The sequence below is a fragment of the Pyrgilauda ruficollis genome, unplaced genomic scaffold, assembly GCF_017590135.1.
Source record: "Pyrgilauda ruficollis isolate IOZ18807 unplaced genomic scaffold, ASM1759013v1 scaffold340, whole genome shotgun sequence".
NCBI lineage: Eukaryota > Metazoa > Chordata > Aves > Passeriformes > Passeridae > Pyrgilauda > Pyrgilauda ruficollis.
Genome location: NW_024524823.1, coordinates 7,680 through 27,959, shown reverse-complemented (window position 1 = coordinate 27,959; position 20,280 = coordinate 7,680). Strand labels below are relative to the sequence as shown.

Genomic DNA, 20,280 nt, shown 5'->3' with positions numbered 1-20,280 from the left:
ATCTGAATCAGCCCTGCTGGAAGGAAAGCTGAGCCCAGAGCAGAGCTCAGATCATCAGCTCACAGGCTGGCTCAGCTTTCCCACCCACGAGCAGGACATGGCTGTGTCTCACAAGTTCACTCGTGGTAACATCCAACTGTTCCTTGTTTTTTAAAAGGAAACCTAATTCTCTTACCTACATGGCAAATAGTTCACAAAAATATTAAACCCACAGAGTTACTTCCTGCTCCTGGTTAATGTTTTCTCTTTCCTCTCCTGGCTGTGATGACAATATTTTTTTAAATTAAAGGAAAAATAAAACCAAACCCCAAACCTTTCCCAATGAATTTGGCTTAACCAGACTCCAGTGATACTTCCAGGGATAACTTTCCACGTTGATGAACTGGATTGCTTCACAAAGTTGTTTTTTTTTCAAGGAACCACTGAACCACCATTGTGACCTGCATTCAGGTAGTGCCAGTCCCACACCAGCAACTCTCCTTGGATTTTGGAATGCTCAGTGCCATGCTGCTCTGAACAGAAGAAGAGCCAGCACACCCTCTGGGAAGGTCTGAAAGGCCACCACAAGCAGCTGCTGGTGCAGCTGCCCCTGGCACACCTGAGCAGCCCTGCCCTGAAGCTCCTACAGGCAATTTTGGCGATCTTGCCTCTCTGCTCACCCCTCCCAGTTTTTCCCCCTCTGTTTCCCTGCTGCCTCCTGCCAGCCCCCTGCCCTCGGTGGCATTCCAAAAACCTCTGGCAGGGTGCCGGGAGCCCTAGAGAGCTGCAAAGCCAAGGGCAGCACAGACGTGGCTTTGTGCACCGCCCCCTGGCCGGTGGCTCTATCCATGCGGGAGTAACTCTGCACAAAGGGGCCGTGCTCTCCCAGCAGTGCAGCAGCCGTCTGCCATGCCCAGAAAGGGCTGGTATTGTCCAGTCCGGCAATTATGTTGGGTTTGGAGACAAAACATTGGATCATTACAGGAATACAGAGCGCCCTGGCCAGGCAGTGCACAGCAGACAAGTCTGAAGCATGATAATGGCCAAGAATTCTGGGTTGTGCCCAACTGTGCCTTGGAAAACACGTACAGAACGGGGGAAAAGGGGGCTGGGAAGGGGATTTCCCATTACACTACAGGGAGACGGGATTGGGACTGGATTCTTAAGATGTAGGCAAAGCGTCTCCTATAAAAATAGCTGCAATTTGCTCAACACATGCTGAGGAGTGGGTAAGCGTGTGCTCTGCTCGTCAGCTGGCACTCGGCTCCGGTGCCTGCGCTCCCTGCCTGCTTCCCAGCACAGCCAATCCCCGGAGTGCTCCCGCTCCCAGCCAAATAAGGACCGCGGGGCGAGGATCCCCGGCTGCACGCTGCACTCAGCAGCCCACCCACCCTCCCAGCCAAAGAGCCTTTTTTGGATTATTTTTCTCCCTCTCTGCTTCAAAAGCTTTAAGCGAACCCCCTCCTCCCTCCTTCCCTCCCTCTCTCCCTCCCTCTCTCCATCCTCTGCCTTTCTAAGGGAATTAACAGAGAGACACCTTAGGATGGAATTCTTGGGTAGAAATTCCTCCCTGGGAGGGTGGGGAGGCACTGGCACAGGGTGCCCAGAGAAGCTGTGGTGGCCCTGTCCCTGGGAATGTCCAAGGCCAGGTGGATAGGGCTTGGAGCAGTCTGAGATAGTGAAGGTGTCCCTGCCCATGGTAGGGGTGGACTTGGATGAAAAGTCCTTCCCAAGACCCAAAGCATTGTGTGATTCCACGATTCTATGAAACACTGGCACGCAACACCCTGGGAGGAGAGGGCTGACAACCCAACAAACCCCCACAAGCCCTCAGACAGAGCTGGCCCACCCCAGAGAGTTCCTGCCCAAGGAACACATTTTGGGGAGCAGCCCCACAGATCAGCCCCTTGTGGCACACGGCTGCCCTGAGTTTCACCCACTGCAGCTCTGGGGACACAGGGAGCAGCTGCAGTGTCTCTGCAGTGCTCAGAGGCCTCTGGAAAGCAGGAGGTACCGATTAAGAAGCTTTTGGTGGCTTTAAATAGAATTTACACTTGGAGGCAACTTTCACACTGCTGACGGGCGGCAGAACTCGGGGGTAAAGCAGAAATGGGTTCGTGCTGTTCCAGCAGCAGTGGGCTACTCTGCAGGCTGGAATTACACCTAACAAAGCAGTTCACAGCAATAAAATTGGGGTGGATAAAGTCCAGTTTCTTCACCAGTTTCCAACCTTGGAAATAGCCCCTAACCTCCCAAGTGAGCAGGAACACCAGTAACCCATGGCAGAGGGTTCTCAGGCTGAGGAGGGGGTGGATAAATACAATTTTTCAACACAGCCAATGGCTCCTGCTGCGCAGAAGGATTTCTTGGAGTTACTGACGGAGAAAACTACAGAAATAGTTGCTTATTTTGTTATTCTCCAATAAAGCAAATGCTTTAAAAAGAGAAAGTAGGATTTGTGTGCAGAGGTGGAAGGTGGGAAGCTATAGACCCTCCAATATCCCAACTGAATAATATGTTCAGCATACCCTTAGAATAAATTCCATGGGATCCCAAGGCACTCTGATATGTTATCAGAGCTGGGGGCATTCTTTCCTAGACATCTGTGTCAGCAGCTGTAGGTGAACACCTGGGGCTCCAGCAATGCCACTCACTCACACCCTGACCCTGTCCCTCTTCAGCTTTTACCCCCATGGGACAATCAGTTTGGACTTTTGAAATAAAATGGGAAATGTGGTGCTTCCTACCTTGGAGTGCTGGAGGATTAAATCTTCTTCCAAGTCCCTAGAGAGGAAGAGACATAAAATAGTTTGACCCACATTCACAAGAATAATTATTGACTTAACAAGTTCCAAGTGGGTTTTCAAATTAAAGCTCAGCAAGAACAGACCCACTTCCCTAAAAAAAAATAAAAAAAAGAAAAGAAAGAAAAGGGGATAATTCAGTGGTTTTGTATGCCAGATACACCTTGGTGCAAAATGTATCCCTGGAATATGCACATGTGGAGATTTGTGTGTCTTCCCTCTCTTTAGAAAGGAATTTTTTGGTGAGATACACAGTTCAGTGCCTTGCATTTCTTTTCCCTAAATCAAATTTGAGCTGTCAGAGAGTTCCTCATCAGGCTCAGAGATCCCCACACTCCTCTCCCTGAGTGGCCAGAGGGGCTGGTTTGGCACTGGGGATGTTTGACATGACACCTAGTAAAGTGACACCACAGAAAAGGTGAAAGGTGCAGCATTCCCTCCTATTGGAAGTGTTTCCTGAGCCTGGCCCAGGAATATCAAATCTCTGCTTTCAGACTCTGTTGATTTGTTTGACTCTATAAAATGTCCTGAGGGACTGAAAACTACAGTGATTCTTCCACTTCCTTAATTTGTAATGTGTTTAAAAATTTGTTGCTCTGTTTTGACACAAATCAACACAGCTCAGAGGCAAGAGAAGATTTTAAGATCTTTCTAACATTTGGGAATGCTTGGGAGAGGCCAGACCAGCCAGAGTTCAAAGGGCAGAGCTCAGCCCCCTCCTGACACCAGTAGCTTGGGAGTTCTGCACTGAAATGGTGATTTCTCCTTCCAAACCCCTGCCCTGGGGCTGAGGGGCCTGTGGTTGGAATAAAGAGCCCATACATGTAGGACAGGAGGACAGAGGGAACCATTCAGAGCTGGAGGAATCTGTGCCTCACAGGCTGACACTGGGCAGCAGGCAAAGGTCTGGCATGGACTGGAATGAGCCAGTGGAGATGTGGACATCATTATTTAAAGGACTCTCAACAAATGGGCTGAGTCATTAATGACTTTAAACTGAAAGAGAGGAGGTTTAGATGGGATTTTGGGAAGGAATTGTTCCCTGTGAGGGTGGGGAGGCCCTGGCACAGGGTGTCCAGAGAAGTTGTGGCTGCCCCTGGATCCCTGGAATTGTCCAAGGCCAGGCTGGATGGGGCCTGTGGGAGGTGTCCCTGCCCCATGGCAGAGGATGGAACAGGATGAAGAAGAGCTGAGAGCAAGGGATCAGTCTGTGTGCACCCAACCTGCCCCTGGCACTGCCCAGGGCTCTCCTGCACTCCATTAGTGCCAGCTGCCCTCAGGCCAGCGCTGGCCCAGCTCCACTCACCAGGTGCCACTGAGGTTTGTGCTGCACCACAAGACACTCCCTGGCTTTCTCCAGAGCAGCCTCCCTCTCTGTGCAGCCCAGTGTTTCTCCTCCCAGCCCACTTGCTGCTATATATAATCTGAGTGCTGTCTACCTTTCTGCAGAGCTAGCTGGGAGTCATGCTTCCCAGAAATCGTGAGGTGGCATTCAGAACGCTGACGGCTCCTGGAAAAGCCTGCTCGGAATGCCTGCTCCAGACTGCTGGCTCTCTTGTCCTTTATAGGTCACAGGGTCACTCAAGTTAGGTCTGCTGGCAGGGCACAAACTGGTAAAGTTCAATAAATGAGAGGTCTGGCTCACACTGGCTCATAAAAATAACATGTGGCCTCTGTATGTCAAATAGATCCTCTGGAAAATCAGCTTCTCTCTTCTTGCTCAAGTCAGATATTTGCTTGTTGCCATCTGCTCCATCCTGCCTTCCAGGGAAGAGTTCACCCACCAGCTCATCAATGAGAGCAAAACCACAGACAAATCTGGCTGAATTTTTGTTTCTTCATGGGCACAGCTCATCCTTCCCGTGACCTGAGTCTGTGCTGCTGCAGCGTTCCTCAGGCAGCTCGTGACCTCAGCTATTCCTCAGTTCTCAAAACGTCACTGCCTGTATTTTCAGATGGTTTAAAACCAACTTCCCTTTTTATAGTGCCATTGAAACACTTTTCTGTCATTTTCTTACTGCTCAGCAGCTTGGGAATGTTTCCTTACACAGAAAAGTTATCTCAGGGGCTCAGGCCCTAGGATTTGGGCTCTCCTGATTTATGGAATAACAGGATCAGAGTGTAACAATGAATCCAGAGCCTGTGAGGCAGGAAGAACGGGACTGGTTGCTCAAACACTGCCTCTGCCAGGGCCTTGGGGCACGATTTGGGATGAATCACCCTGTTCTGTGTGCCCTTACCCCATGCCAAGGGTAAGCATGAGATCGCTGAGCTCAAAATAGGAAGAAGCCGCTCCTCCCTCGCGGTTCCCGGCAGGTGAGCTGCACCCTCCTATGTCAGGGACAGAATTCCTGCAGGAAGGAAATGCCACAGGGCAGGAGGAACATTTTCAATTAACTGATGGTGCAAGTGACAGTGAAGGAAATATTCAGCATTCCCTGGCACAAAACATTCCCTAAGATTTTCCCACTTCATTTAAAGGGAAAACACAAACCAGCAGTGCCAATTTAGCTCCAGAGGGGAGAAGGGAGACTCCAAATGGGAACAGACCAGGTGCTCAGTACTGGGTAGAGCAGTGAGGGTGCCAGGGAGGAGGGAGCAGGGTAAGGAGGATTGTGAACATATTTACAGCCATCTGGCACCCTGAATTATCCAAACAATGAGGCTGCTTGAGCGCTCACTGAAACACAGAGAGGGAAGGAAGGAGTTTGTTTGGAAGAAGATCCTGAGGGCTTCATGTTTTCAATGTCTGCTTTCTGGAAATGTTTTATATCACTTATAAAATTATTTATGTTACAGGAGATGTAGGGAAATGAAATCAGAAGGAAATGGAAGAGCTACTCCTTCTGGCATTTTTCCCTTCCAGGTTTCTAGAAATCAAGTCATAGGAAAGAAAAGATATCTTGGGAAATCTTGGTTTCTTGGGAGGCAGCAAGAGGGATCAGAAATGAATCAGGAAAGTTTGTCATCACCAAACTCCCATGGTACCCAGTGCAAAGAACAGCATAAGTTCAGTCAATTCCCACCACGGATTTTCTGTATTTTCTGTCTTTGACTCCTTCCCGTGCTTAACAATTTTTTTTTTTTTCACTCTTCTACCTACATGCTCTTGATAACCCCAGTGCACCACAACTTCTGCAGGGCCTCGCCTCCCAGCACCTTGTGAAAGATGCCGTTTCAAGGAGTCACTTGGACTCTCACGGGTGGAAGGCAGCACAGCCACAGCCGCGCTCTGCCTCCCCCTGGTCGCTGGTCGCGCTGTGCCCTCTAGTGCTCGTTCGTTCTCCCGCTCCGGGGCTCCTGCAACCCGAGTTCACCGGGAGGATTGGGAAATGCGATCCTAAGGGGTAACCAGCGGGAGCTTTCCGTGGAAGTGCGATTGTTGAATTATTTCCCTCGTGGCACAGGAGGAATCACACCCGGTTCGCCGTGCAGTGCGCGCTCGGATTGACAGGAAAACGCAGCCAAGAACCAGCCCTAACTTTGCTCCAGACCTCTTTGATTCACAGTGCAAGTGCATTTTTCACACCATCAGAAACCCAGGTGTGCTGGAGAGAGGAGAAAGAGTGGTTTGGGAAGTTTAGTAAAGCACTTCAAAAACTTGCGTTGAGATGCACATGAGAATTCCCAAATTTAACTAATTTGTGGGCATTTGATTATTCCTGTCTTCTCTGGGGTTCCTCACTCTGTTCTAGGGAATACTTTTTGATCTGGGAGTTTTCTTTGTAGTGAGAATGCTGAACATCCATACAGAAATTCTGCAGCAATTGAAGCCTCCAGTGATCCAGAACCTCAGAGCAGAGAGAGGTGAATATTGTTCCTCCTTCCATTCCTCCTGCTGCTTGCAGAGGAGTGATGTGCTCTGTGCAGGGATGTGAATGAGGAGGAATTCTGGATGATTGTGGGATCTCTCAGGAAAAACCTCATCAATTTGTGTAGTATGTTAATGTAAGAGGTTTCATCAACAAGCAGCCTTCCACCCCCCCCAGCTCTGCATGACTGAGATGGAAATACCCCTCAGAAGATCATCAGAGAAAACATCCTCATCTCCACAAAAAAAATTTTTTTTTCTTTGCTCTCTTCAAAGCACACCTCAAACACAGAATTTAACAGCAGAAACTTTTGGAGCTGCACGACTGGAGAGGGGTGGGTGTGCACTGTGAGCACAGCCAGTGTTTGGCATTAAAAAGTCAGCACTCAATTACATCCTTAAATACTCTTCTGACTTGCACAAAACAGGGCAAGACTTGAATTCCCAAGGCTGATCCTACAGCTTTTGGTGTGGATCCCCCGACAGTGATGCTGATGAAAGAACAGACTGAAGATGTTCTTGGTTTCCAGGAACACAAATTACCCAATTCACTCCAACTGGGTTTTGCTGTGACATGGGAGCTCACTCAAAACACACGGGGCGTAGAAGAAACACACACAGCACACACTTTAAAGCAGGATAATTATGACTCATTGTGGTGATGAAGCTGAGAGACACAGATGTGATTCTGAAATGAGTGCAGAAAGGCACTTGCTGCAGGGACGCCTTAGCTTCAATTCACCATTAGCCAGGAGCTCCCTTCCAGCCTCAGATTCCTAATTAAACATGATTCCTGCATGTCCTCAACATTCCCAGGGACAAGGATGTGACCAAGCCCCTCACAAATGGCCAGAAGACATCAGTGCTTCACCAGAGCAATGATAAGGAGCTCTGGCTGGCTGCTCCTCAGTCATCACTGGATTATTTTATTTTTATTATCTTCCTTCTAGTCTAGAAGGAAATGCCCCTCAAACATCCTGTGTGAACATATTACACTCAGATAGGAGAGACCAGCTCCTTTTCCAACATGAACCCACACTCTGGGGTCATTTTTTTCCTAGAACAGAATCCTCTTCTCAGTGCCAGGAGTTCCCAGCTTTAATGTGTCCTGTGGTTTTCTGCTGGTTTGCTGTTGTGGCCAAACATTTATCTTTGGATTCTCCCTCATTTGTGCCAATTCAATTAGAAGCAATAGGAAAGACTTTCCTTGGCTATTTGTGGGGGTCATTTTTTATTATTTTTTTCTAACGAGACACACTCAAAGCAGAAACCAAGCATACTATGAACTGTAAAGTTTAAAACCAGAGGAGTGCTCCCCAGGAGACCAAACTCTAACTCCCAACAGCAGCAGCAACAGGAATTTCCCTGCCCCAGGCTCTGCAGAGGGACATTTTCCATGTCCTGCTTCAAGCAGCTGCTGTCCCTGACTCTTTCTGTCCTTTCCCATGGGTTTTGGTACCCCGGGGGAGCTGCATTCCTGACTCTCCATTTGTGCCAGTCGATCGATGAGCAAATGGAGAACACGAGTGTGCACATCTAACGTGACACAGCAACCCCTGGCACAAGTGAGAGGCTGGGAAACGGGTAAAAATAATTCAAGCATCATTTTTTTTTTTTTTACCTCGTAAATTCAGATCTTGTTCTTCGCTTCAGACCTTTGCAATGGGTATGACCAGTGAAACTGGTGTATTTTTAGCACACAGCAGCTCTGCTGCCAAAATCAACAACAGCTCTGTTTGCTGGAAAATGGGGCAGTTTTCATTCTGAGATTTCTCATTACTCCATCATGCAGTTCAAAGGATTTTAGAGTTTTCTCCAAGGCCAAATTCCTGAATTCAGGGGATTCCACGAGAATGTTGGCTTCCCCATTCTCACATAAAAATATAGATGAGTAAAGCTGAAAGTGAGCTGCCTGCGGGTTAGGCATTGAGAGATCCTTGGGGTTTATATCCTTGGCAGCATGAGGTCTTTAAATTAATTTCATTTGAGGGAGAATAAAGGGGCAAAAATGCTAACTGGTCATTATGGAAAGTGCAGGAATGGCAAGAGATAGTTCTAGTAGTTCTTGGTCACATTTCATACCAAAAAAAAATCCCTTTTTTGGAAGTCTGATCTGTGGGATTCCCAGACCACTCCCTTGACCCAGGCACCTTGGTCACAAAAATAACCCCAAATCCCTTCAGTACTGTGGCTGGGTTGAATTAACCTGGAAATGGGCAATGAGATGTAGGGATGTAATTGAGAAAGGGGGAGATTTGCCTTGGAACCTGCACATGCCACATTGCCCTGGGAAAGCAGGAGCAATTTGGGGGACATTAGGAACTACATGGCAGTAGGATCTGCTTGAAAACACATTTTGGGGTTCCCTTGCTACTGGGCTTAACTAAGCAACCCGAGGAATTTTATGAGGAATTTCTTACTATCTTCACCCGCTGCATTTGTACCAAATCCTGGCTGAATTTACCCTTCCTCACGCGACGTTGACAGCCACCTTCGGGATCACGGTTCGTACTTTCGGGGTTTTTCTCCGCGTTGTTTTCCATCACCGCAATGAAGTTCACACAACCCGAAGGGAAAAGCCTCTCCTGAAGGCTTTGGGGCGGAAATGGGGCATTTCGGGTGGGAGCACAAGCTGTTTTGGGGGTGGAAATGGGACTTTGGGAGCACCTTTCCCCCTCACCGCCGCCGTGAGGGGCCTGAGGGGCCGTGGGCGGGGCGCCGCGCGCGCGGGTGGCGGGAAGGCGGAGGGGGCGGAACTGCGGCAAATCTCAGCCAATCAGCGGCGGGGTCGCGGCTCGGCCCCTGCTGCCCGCAGCTGGGGAGCCCCGTGGGCCGCGGTTTCCCGCGCTCGGGGGCCCCGCGCGCCCCCTCAGGAGGGTGCTTGGGCTGAGGGGGGAGAGGAGCCCCGAGCCCTGAGGAAGGAAAAGGAGGGGAAGCAGCACCACTGGGAGGGGGAGATAAAGGCCGGGGAGGGAGCAAGAAGGAGTACAACAAGACAAAAGCTCCGGGAGAAGGAGGAGGAGGAAGGAGCAGGATGGAGGAAGCCGCCCGCCGGCACGGCTTCCCCTCACTGCAACAAAATGGAGGGCGGGGAGGCTGTGCAAGGCCAGGGCGCTGGTGGCAGCCGCATCCCTCGGTTCCTGCTCAATTCCATCTCGAGAGACCGGCAGCGACAGGTGCCTGGCGTTGTGGCAGCAGGTGAGCTGTGTAAACCAGAGGCTGGGGCAGGGAGGGCCGGTTCCACATCATGAGGAGCTGAGGAACCACACAGCAGGTTTTTCCTGGCTTTGAAGATGTGCCCACACACCGCTGGAGCGTTCTCCTTTGCCATCAAAGTACTGTGTGACAGTCTGGTTTTGCTTCACCCACCTGCAGCCCCAAAAGATGGATTTAATCTGTTTAAAGTCATCCCAAATTTAGTTTCCCTGTTTGGCCCCAGATCCAGTGGGAAATGGGTGCAGAGGGTAGAGGTGTGGGGCTTCAGCTGGAACAGCAATTCTTCTCCACCCTTTAAATAAAATATCCCAGAAAGTCACCACCCATTTCTTGCCTAATTGCTCATCCAGCAGCAGAAAAGCCTGTTTGCCAAGGGCTTTCTCAAGTGCATCCAAGGGATTTTTGCCAGGAATGCTGGACTAATCCCAAGATAAAACAATGCTTTCTCTAGCTCGGGAGGAGCAGCAGGGTTTTTTTTAAACATTGTTCTTGTGTGAGGAATATTTCAGCACCAGACTTGGCTCAGGCTGCCAGGCACAAGGCAGGACCTGTGAAAAGCAAATCTCAAGACTCACCCAGACTCAGATGTTTATGACATCTGTGTTAAACTCACCTGGAAACACTCAGGGAACCATTCAGGTTTTCCAGAACATCCTTCCTCATGTTACCAAGGTCCACAAGTCCAAGTTCCATCCCCAGAAACACACACCATTCTGCAGATTTACACCCCATTTTAACAGAACCAGAAAGAAAATTCCCTTACTCCATTCCTTGCCACAGGTGGACATACCCCGAGAAGTAATCCAATACAATAGTCTCAATTTATTTGAAATAATTCGGTTTGAAAACTTTTTAATTTAAAATTTACAGCACACATGGGGAGGAAACATGTTTTGTTACAACTAAAAGTTACCAGAAGAGTGCTGCAGGGCTGTTGTCTTTAATTTAACACTGTCATGGCTTTATTCAAAACACAGTTGCACAAAATCAGTTACTCCAAAGTTTCAGGAAAGAGTCGGAGAAGGAACCAAACCACACTATATACAGACTGCCATACAAAGAGCATTAAAATAGGACAAAACCTCTACAAAATATAAAACCCACCCTGACGTATTTGCATGAAAAGACCACCCACCAAGCAAAAAAGTTTCAAAAGTTATCTGGAGGCTCTGAATTCCTCATTAAAAAACGCTGTTGCTGCATGCCGAGCGGAGGACACAGGACTGGGGATGGTGACATTGGGACAGATTCTTGGGTTCGTGAGGGGCTCAGGTTCCACGTGGTGGAACTGTGGGTGTTTGGGGAGTGGGAAGTCTGGCCTGGGGAAGGGCTGTCACCCCTCAGAGCTCTGGTCTCAGGAGCTGGACTCGCTTATCCAAACAAGCCCACTACCCACATTATTTTAATCCATCAAAATAGACTCTTTTTTTTTCTTTTTTTTCCTTCCATTTAAAACTAATTTTATCTGCATCAGTAACAGACAGTTAAGTAAAACCCTGACACGGAGGTGCTCTAACGTACACACTTATAAATAACAAGTTTCAATCTAAGGACAATAAGCAAAAGGATGGGAAAACACTTTTTCTCTCAAAGCTGAGCACGGAGTGAGTGCCTCACCCAGAGCCTTCAGGACATGACAACCATGCACTGACCCACCCAGGACTCATCACAAACACAGGACTTGGTTGTGGCTGCAAAGGAAGTTTCACCACAGCTTTTCTAGTGTCTTTAGAGATATTCCTTAAGAAAACACAAAGCCCAAGGAGTCAGTTGTTCCCGAGTGTACCACCGCCCGCCAGACTCCGCTTCGAGGCCGGGAAGGTTCAGGAGAAACCCAGAGTTAAGGCTCTAGTTGGGGGGGAAAAAAAACCACACACACAGGGAGTGGGGCTTTGCAGAACTTCAACCCTGCACGATCTAAACTCCACCGAAGAGCTGGAGGTCACACTGAACTCGTGTGTGAAATTCCTAAGGGACATCCACAGGGAACCAGGTGATGAGGCCCAGGAATCTCCCTCCTCCCACCTGCAGGCTCTCCCCAGTTTCTGGCAGCTATTGACAGCCAGGACAGATACAAAAATAAGTCTCTGGAATAAAGCTGTGTGTGATATTTGGTTCAGGACCTACGTGAGAAGATGTCAGTCAGTGTGATACCACGACTACACTGTGTGAAACGCAGATCACGCCTGAAGGAGGAATGCTGGAAGTGAAAATTTGTTTCCAACGGGAAAGATGATACGTTGGGGCAGATTAGGAATTATAAAGGCTGCTAGATAAAAAGCTTCCTGACATGTCTCTGCAGCCACTCAATGTAAACCCCCAAATATTCCCAACTGTTACACACAAACTGAGTGTTTTACAGCCAGATTTAAACAGTTTAAGAGGTGACGTGCAGAGAAGGGCCAACTTGGGTTCATTCTTCCCTTCAACAGTTCTAGAAAAGCTGGGGGGTGGAAAACAACACGCTTGGAGGAGTTACCCGTTCACTTCTGCATCAGAAATGCATATTTCATCTATTTTATACATTTTATAGCCATGAGTGGTGCAGAATTCCCAGAATGACAATGCAAGAGCAAAGTGAGTGAAAGTTTAACAAAGATTTCTGGCAAAAAGGTTTAAAACTACACATTAATTGCTTTGTTAATACCTGCAGTGACAATGGACTTGGGGGAAAATTTATGGATTGCAACCCTGTAAGGATCACAACTCTTTCAGTTTGCCAAAATACACCCTTGAAGGAATCTAGTGAATACTCCAAACACTGAACATTGGAGCAAGCAGGAAAACAAAAACATCTTCTGAAACCCACTGAGGCTTTACCCTGGAATACCCAAAATAGAGAGGAGCCTTCAAAAAAAAAAAAAAAAATCACAGGAGTCACCTTTTAAAAAACTGAAACACAGGTGTCATCTAGTTGGGGGTTTCCAGTTGAATCCATGGAAAACTTGGCCTAGAGTCAACTGATCTAAGAGAGTGGGGAATTCACTGTAGAGCACTTTTCAGTTCAGCTTTTTAAGCATGAAAACTTGAAAATCCTGAATGAAAGCTCCCAGTATTAAACCCATGGGACATGGGGTTGGATTCAGGGCTAACAATGACCAACACAGCAAGACTGTACGAAATTAAAGAGCTCCAAAGAAAAGTCTGGTGGGGGGAATTTGCCAATGGCTTCAGTGATTATAGGGCTGAAAATTGTTCTCTACAGAAGGTTCCCTATGGGCTATCAGAGCTTATCTGGAATGATAAAAGGGGCAGGAATAGTAAAACCACACTTCTGCTATAAAAAGTTAACATAGGATTTCTGTCGGGACATCTATGGTACATGGACATACAGAGCTGCATAATCACTATTGCGTCTTCCGTAACTGGAGAGTCTGGTCCTGCAAATTAATCCTCCTCTTCCTCGCCTTCATCCTCGGGCTCTCGTTTCCTCTTCTCCCCTCGGACACCCTCTGCTAAGAGAGAGGGACACACACAGCCCATTATGCTCAGCACTTAGAGCCAGGGGAGGGGAATGGGGAGTGTGTGTGGTGCAGGTGTGCTCCTGATGGAACATCCCAGCCCAGGATCCTGCACAACATCCCTGGGATCCCAGTGGCAAAGGGCTGGATTTGGGTGGTGCTCCTGATGGAACATCCCAGCCCAGGATCCTGCACAACATCCCTGGGATCCCTGTGGCAAAGGGCCAGAACATCCCAGCCCAGGATCCTGCACAACATCCCTGGGATCCCTGTGGCAAACGGCTGGATTTGGGTGGTGTTCCTGATGGAACATCCCCGCCCAGGATCCTGCATATCCCCGGGATTTTGTCGCCAAGGGCTGGATTTGGGCGATTTGGGTGGTGCTCCTGATGGACATCCCAGCCCAGGATCCTGCACAACATCCTGGGACTTTTGCAGCAAAGGGCTGGATTTGGGTGATTTGGGTGGTGTTCCTGATGGAACATCCCAGCCCAGGATCCTGCATATCCCCGGGATTTTGTGGCCAAGGGCTGGATTTGGGTGGTGTCCCTGATGGAACATCCCAGCCCAGGATCCTGCATATCCCCGGGATTTTGTGGCAAAGGGCTGGATTTGGGCGATTTGGGTGGTGCTCCTGATGGAACATCCCAGCCCAGGATCCTGCACATCCCCGGGATTTTGTGGCCAAGGGCCGGATTTGGGCGGCGTGCTGTGCGCTCTGCTGGTGGGAGCCCGCAGTGCAATGCTGCCCCAGCCAGCCCATTCACTCCCCAGCAGCCACTCCCTGACCAGTGGCCCATCCTGACTCCAGGATTTGTACAAAGTGAAGAATTCACACTGCTCCTTCAGAAATACCGTTTTTGCAAGTGGACAATCCAGCTCCCAAACCTGCTCCACTGAGCCCAGCACGTGGAGGAGATGGGAGCTCAGCCGGGGAGAAATTCTGGGGTTTGTCTTTACAAAAACGTGGAATTTTTTATGAAAAAACTTATTAAAAAATACTCCAGTAAGGCACTTCTTGCAAACAGAACTCTGTCCCTGTAGCAGAAGGACATTCTCCATTGTTTATGGAGAAGCTGGATAAAGGAAAAGCTCCAGCTGCTCCTCACTGCCAGGCTTTGCCAGCAGAGACTCTGGTGCACTTGAGGGATATTTTCAATGTTAATAACAAGAAGCACAGCAGAGCCCCACTCCTCTCCATATCAGAGAAGAACAATTTGCAACTGCACAGCATACAGTGCCTTTCCTTTCAGAAAACTTATTTCTTCCTCACTTTTACTTTATTTTGTTTTTGTGTTAACGTGCATGCCTCAAACCCACAAAGAAAAAAAGTAAGAGAGAACTGATTGTTTCAGTCACAACTTCAATATTTGAGCACTTACCTTCCTCCTCCTCATCACCTCCTTCAACGTAGTCATCATCATCCTCTTCATCCTGTACAAAAATTGGGAGACATTTTTACAACTGCTGTTTATTGAAGTCTTGCTTCCACAGTGAAGGAGAAATCCAGGAATTCCCTGCACTTTCCCCACCAGGGCATCAGTCAGCCCTACAGGCTCCTTTCTTTGCTTTTCCCACTGTTCACTTCTTTAAGCCAGCTCAAGGTTATTGAAAAATTAACTGTGAGAGAGATGCCAGCAGCTCTAGATTGCTTTTGAACCCACAGTCAGCAGGGAAAGGTGCATAACTCCTAAAAACAAGTGAGTTGTGTTGGTTTTTTTGTCTTGTTCTAAAGCTGATAGATGAGGAATGTAAACAAATTAACAATCAGCTCCAGAGAATTCGACAAACCCAAGTCTTGTTTTTATATCCCTCTGCTTGGCGGAATTTTGTACGCAGGGGAGTGTGACAAATCAGAATGGGGAAACAAACCTCTGATAACGGCCCTTGGATACAGGAATTAAACCCACTCCACATTAACTCCCTGGCAGGAAGCAAACTCTTATCAAAGAACCAGTAGTGGCTGGCCACAGGAGCCTTCAATCCCAAATGGGGGTGCTGTTTTGGGGCACAAACCCCACACCAGGCACGTTCTCCTGTCGAGGCCCTGCAGCAGGGGAGGATCCGAGCAGGACCCAGGGCTTTACTGCTGTCCTGTAATTTGTGTGACCAGTTTATAGCTACAAGAACTCTACTCATCACCTCCTGAAAGGTGGCTGTTTTCTGTTCTCTGGGAACTGTACCAGAACTGTTTTCTGTAACCACAGAACCCCACAGGAGCTTCTCTTTGCTTCCTGCATTTGGCAGCATTTGCAAACTTTACCTGAATTTCTTCTTTCATCAGGTATGAAAGACCAACTTCCTCCTCCTCTTCACCTTCACCTAAATCTGAAGCTCCATCATCTTCATCATCTTCCTCTTCATATTCTCCTGGAGGCCCAGCTTCATTCTCATCATCATCATCATCTTCATCCCCTTCTGCAGTGAAGGACACACATATAAGACCAGAAGTTCAGTTCCATTCACTCCTGAATGAGTATAGCAGGCTGGGCTGGCCCTAATAAGCTTTTTTTCCTGAAGGATTTGGGGATTTTTAATTTTTTTCTAAATCCAGGCAACACATGGGGAATGACCATGATTGTAACCAAGTTAAATTTTGTCATTTTTTCTTAAAGAAAGACTCCCAGTGTTTTTTTCCATCACAAGCTTCAGGCAGAACTCTTGATGTCTGAAGCAGCTACAAATACAAACTCCTGCCAGCCCTAAAAGCCCCCTTAAGGACTCCAACCAAGTTGGGACCAAAAAGAACTAGGTGTGCTTTTGGAACTAAAATTTGTATTATATTGAAGCAGGGGCCTGAAACCATTACAAAACCCTGTAAAATTGTGATTTTTTTATTCAAAATAGTGTTCATGTCCCCGTGCTCTGTATCACTCAGTGGCACAAAGGGCTTTGCTGCTGGCAACAAGAATATTTTTTGTCTTTGCAAAAGTATCTTTAGTCCAATTCCCTTAAGCCCAGGTGGCTTCAGCAGGACTGGAACCCTGTTTTTGTTCTTTATCAGTGCATTAATACCAAACACACCCTGGACTCTGCTCTTCAGGAGCACGAGCAGAATTGCACTTGTGTGCTCAGGAAGACCCTGCACTACATGGAGATCTTTATTCCAGCATCCCATTCCTGGCCCCAGTTTGTTTCAGGAAGTTACCATCATCATCATCTTCTGAGTCTGGTGCCTCATTGTCCTCCTGATCAAACCCATCCAGGTATGTGATCTGCTGGAGCAGCTCAAAGATGCTGTCCCTGTAGTCCTCAAGGTTTGTAATCTCACAGTTGAACAGGTCAAGACTCTTCAAATTCTTCAGATTTTGCTGAAAAAAAATGAAAATATTTGCTTTCTTCCTGTGGTGCTCCCAGATACAGCAGGGTGACAACCCAGGAAGAACAGAATTTACTTTATCCTCATCCCTCATTTCTAGTTAGAATTTTTCCCCTCAAAGTTCAGTCCAAGTTGCTGGCAGCAGCCAAATCCCACCAAAGGCACTTGTATGGAATAACTCCCTTGGGGGTTATGGTTGTGTGTTTGGGCAGAAACCCAAACCACCCAGAAAAATGGGTGAATGGATCACCACTGCTGCACTGTCCCACTGCTGGCTGTATCACACCCGTGTCCGAGTCACTTCACAGTTTAATGAAAACACCTTAATGAACAGCACAGGGCAATCAGCACCACACACCTCAGCCACTTTTTCTTCCAAGACAAAACAAGCCCAACCATTTCTGATTTGGGACATCCCATTCCTGACACATTTTCCAGCACTGGGGTTACACATGCTGTCCTATAACCATGGCACTGAGTCGATCAAACCACACCAACCACGAGACTGATGAACATTTGTACCAATCCATTGCAAAAATATTAAGGGTTTTTGATAAAAAATAGTACTCATTACATCTCCCTAGAGTCCCTCCCACTTCATACTCACAAGAGCTTCCACAGTGCCAAGATCTTTGATTTTGTTGCCACTTAGATTTAGATATGTGAGATTAGGACATCTCTCTGCAAGGACCTCCAGGCCTCCAGAAATGACATTGTCGCTCAACTCCAGCTATTGGACAGAAAAAAAAGGAATTAACAAATAGATTTTCAGCCTCAGATTCAGCTGCATCATTAATTGTTCTCCCTCTAAGAATGTAATCACTTTTGAAGACTCACCCAAGGTAACAAGCTTTAGCTGTTAAAAAGCTCCTGTAAATTGAGAATTATAAACTGCTCCTTAAAGTCTTGTGGGTTTGGGCATCTCAGTTTTAAGTTACCAGGACTGGAGCTTATTGCCAGCATTGAGTGACCCAGGAACCTCTTACCAAGGCTTTCTTATAAGTCCATAGCTGGACCTTACAATGCCCAAGCAGTTACTGCCCCAAGAATCCCTGACCAAACCCATCTCGCCATAATTAACTGGAGACACCCAAAACAATTTCAGTTCTTAAAAAAACACATTTCAGAGGCCCACGAGGCACCTTCAGCAATCCAGCCAAAGGCTCACCACCTTGACTGTGCCACCCCAAAGATACCCACCTTCCGCAGCTTACTCAACGTGGGCAGTTTGGCCAGTGATGTCAGCTCAACGTTGGCCATGCTGAGAAACTGCAGCTCCTTAAATGAGTCGTTGAGCCCTTCGATCTCCCCGTTGCTGGACCGGCAGTTATCGAGCACCAACTCTGTCACCTGCAAACGGGCCACACGCGGGTGTCACAGCAGCAAAGTCACCCTGAAAGCCACCCCAGGGACTGCAGCTTTGGGGCTTCATTTAAAATCAGACCAGGTTTCTGCCCTGAAATCGCCAACACCCACCTAATTTAAAAATTATGCAGTAGTTTCCTGTTCTCTAAGCACGCATTAAACTCTGCAAAAACTGCCGCCCGACCCCAAAACTCCACCGACAGAGAACACTGGTGCAGCTCCGCACAGAAGCACTGTAGCCAACTAACTGCTGACTTCTCCTCATCATTTAACTGTGCATAACCAAACTCATAAAACCAGTTTCTCTCTGAACCTAAAACCTTCTGACTCCAGATTATTTTCCCAGAGAGTCCTAGAGGTTAATGAAGCCCAAATAAATAATTTCCTTGTGCCCAAGCCACTCAATAATCAATACAGGTCGCGTACTTGGAGAAGCAGCAACAAGAAGCAGCCAATTAATTTTAAATTATTTTATCTAGAGTAGAACATCCACTTGGTAAAGGACAGGCACAAGGTGACTCTTCCCCACACACTAACAAAATTTTGGGAGTGCTGCCGACCCCAAGCACCACGAGGCCAGCTTCCCACCATTACTTTAATTTTTCATTAAAATACACCCCTTATTCCATACAGACACCAAATTTTAAGGCAATCTGCCGGGGAGAGAGGGAAGTTCCCAGCTTCATCCCCAGCAGCTGCGACGAGGCCTCTCCGGCTACCTGCCACCCGCCTTAAACCAACAGCTTCGGGCAGGTTTTTTCCCCCCCCCAAAAAAAAAAAAACCCCACGTGCGTCGGGTCAGGGAAAGCGAAAGTCTCAGGACTTTACTCTCGGGGCGAAGCGGGCGCGGGTTTCCCCAGCGGCGAAGCGGGGAGCGCCGCTCCGGAGCCCCGGGAGCGGCGGGGGCAGCGCGGGGCCCCGCCGCGCACGTGCGCTCCCGCCTTGCCAGGGCTTTCGGGGCTTTTTTTTTTTCATATTTTTTTTAAAAAAAAATTTTTTTTTTTTGCTCTTTCCTAAGAAATGGAAAGTTGAAAGCGCGGCGGCGGGAAGGGGAGGGGTATGGGGACCCCACGGCACGCCCGGCGGGGCGGCGGGCGGCGGGAAAGAACGTTAATGATACTAATTAAAGGCGCCGGGATGAGCGACGGGCCGCGGCCGGGGCCGTCGCCGTGACCTGTTTACTGCGGCCGGGGGAAGCGGCGGATTAACGTCGGGGGAAGCCGAGGCCACCGCGCCCCCCGGGAACTTCGGGGCACCCCGAGAGAGGAGGCGGAGGGGGAATGAGGGGGGGCCGCGGGTCCCGGGGCCGCGCCGGAAGCGCCGCCCGCGCCCCGCCGGGCCCTGCGCCACGGCTGACCCAGATTCGGCAGCGGTGCCGCCGGGCCTGCGCGGCCCGAGGCGGCAGCGACGGCCCCACGGGGCGGGGGGAGCGCGCCCCACCGGCCCCGCCGCCCCTCACCTTCTCGGGGGCCCGGTTCCGCAACTCCAGGTTGATGCGCTTCTTCATCTCCATTGCCCCCCCTCCCGCGGTTCCGCACTGGCGAGGGAGGGTGGCCGAGAGCGGCCGCGAGGGTCGCTGCGGCTGCGGCGGGCGCCGGGAGCGCGCCGGGAGTGGGTCGGGGGTCGCCGGGGCCGCCCCGGCCGCGCCGCTCCGCAGCAGCTCCGGCACCGTCAATGGCCGCCCGCACACTGCGCCTCCATGACACGGCGCATGGCGCCCCCCCACGGCCACGCCCCGCCCCGGGGCGGGGCTTCCCCGCGCCGTGCCGTCATTGGCGCGAGGAGCGCCGCGCCATTGGCCGAGCGCGCTGCCCGTCAGAACGCGCGGGGGCGGGGTTTGCGCTCGCGCGCGGGGGCCGGCGGGGGCGCGCGCCCTGGGGCCGGGGGTCGCGGCTTTGAGGGGGCCACAGCTCTGAGGGGGCCGCGGCTCTGAGGGGGTCGCGGCTCTGGTGTGGGCTGGGGTCGGGGGCCGCAGCTCTGAGGGGGTCACGGCTCTGAGGGGGTCGCGGCTCTGGGGTGGGAGGGCGTCGGGAGCCACGGCTCTGAGGGGCTCAGAGCTCTGAGGGGGTCGGGGCTTTGTGGGGGTCGCACCGAGCTGGGGGTCGCGGGTCTGAGGGGGTCGCGGCTCTGGAGTAGGCGGGGGTCGGGGGCCGCGGCTCTGAGGGGGCCGCAGCTCTGAGGGGGTCGCGGCTCTGAGGGGGTCAGGGCTCTGGGGTGGGCAGAGGTCGGGGGTCGCTGCCTTGGGGGTCGCGGCTCTGAGGGTCTCACGGCTCTGAGGGGTTTGGGGAGGGGAGGCAGGTTCGCGCGGCTGGGCAATAGCCCAGT

At 49.8% G+C, this 20,280-nt stretch overlaps 1 protein-coding gene across 2 annotated transcripts; it reads right to left on the bottom strand.

Moving 5' to 3' along the window:
• Positions 1-10,612: 10,612 nt before the first annotated feature.
• On the bottom strand, positions 10,613-19,696 carry ANP32E (acidic nuclear phosphoprotein 32 family member E). Of its 2 annotated transcripts, none has more exons than XM_041475227.1 (7): positions 19,415-19,696; positions 17,791-17,940; positions 17,198-17,320; positions 16,420-16,582; positions 15,535-15,689; positions 14,654-14,705; positions 10,613-13,265 (listed from the first exon to the last, which is right to left on the bottom strand). In XM_041475227.1, exons 1-7 carry the CDS (start codon positions 19,466-19,468, stop codon positions 13,198-13,200), a joined length of 765 nt encoding a protein of 254 aa, XP_041331161.1. In that variant the 5' UTR covers positions 19,469-19,696; the 3' UTR covers positions 10,613-13,197. The 2 variants fall into 2 exon arrangements, with proteins under 2 accessions (XP_041331161.1, XP_041331162.1); XM_041475228.1 differs by having other exon boundaries at positions 10,613-13,262; positions 19,415-19,678.
• Between the last annotated feature and the right edge of the window lie 584 nt (positions 19,697-20,280).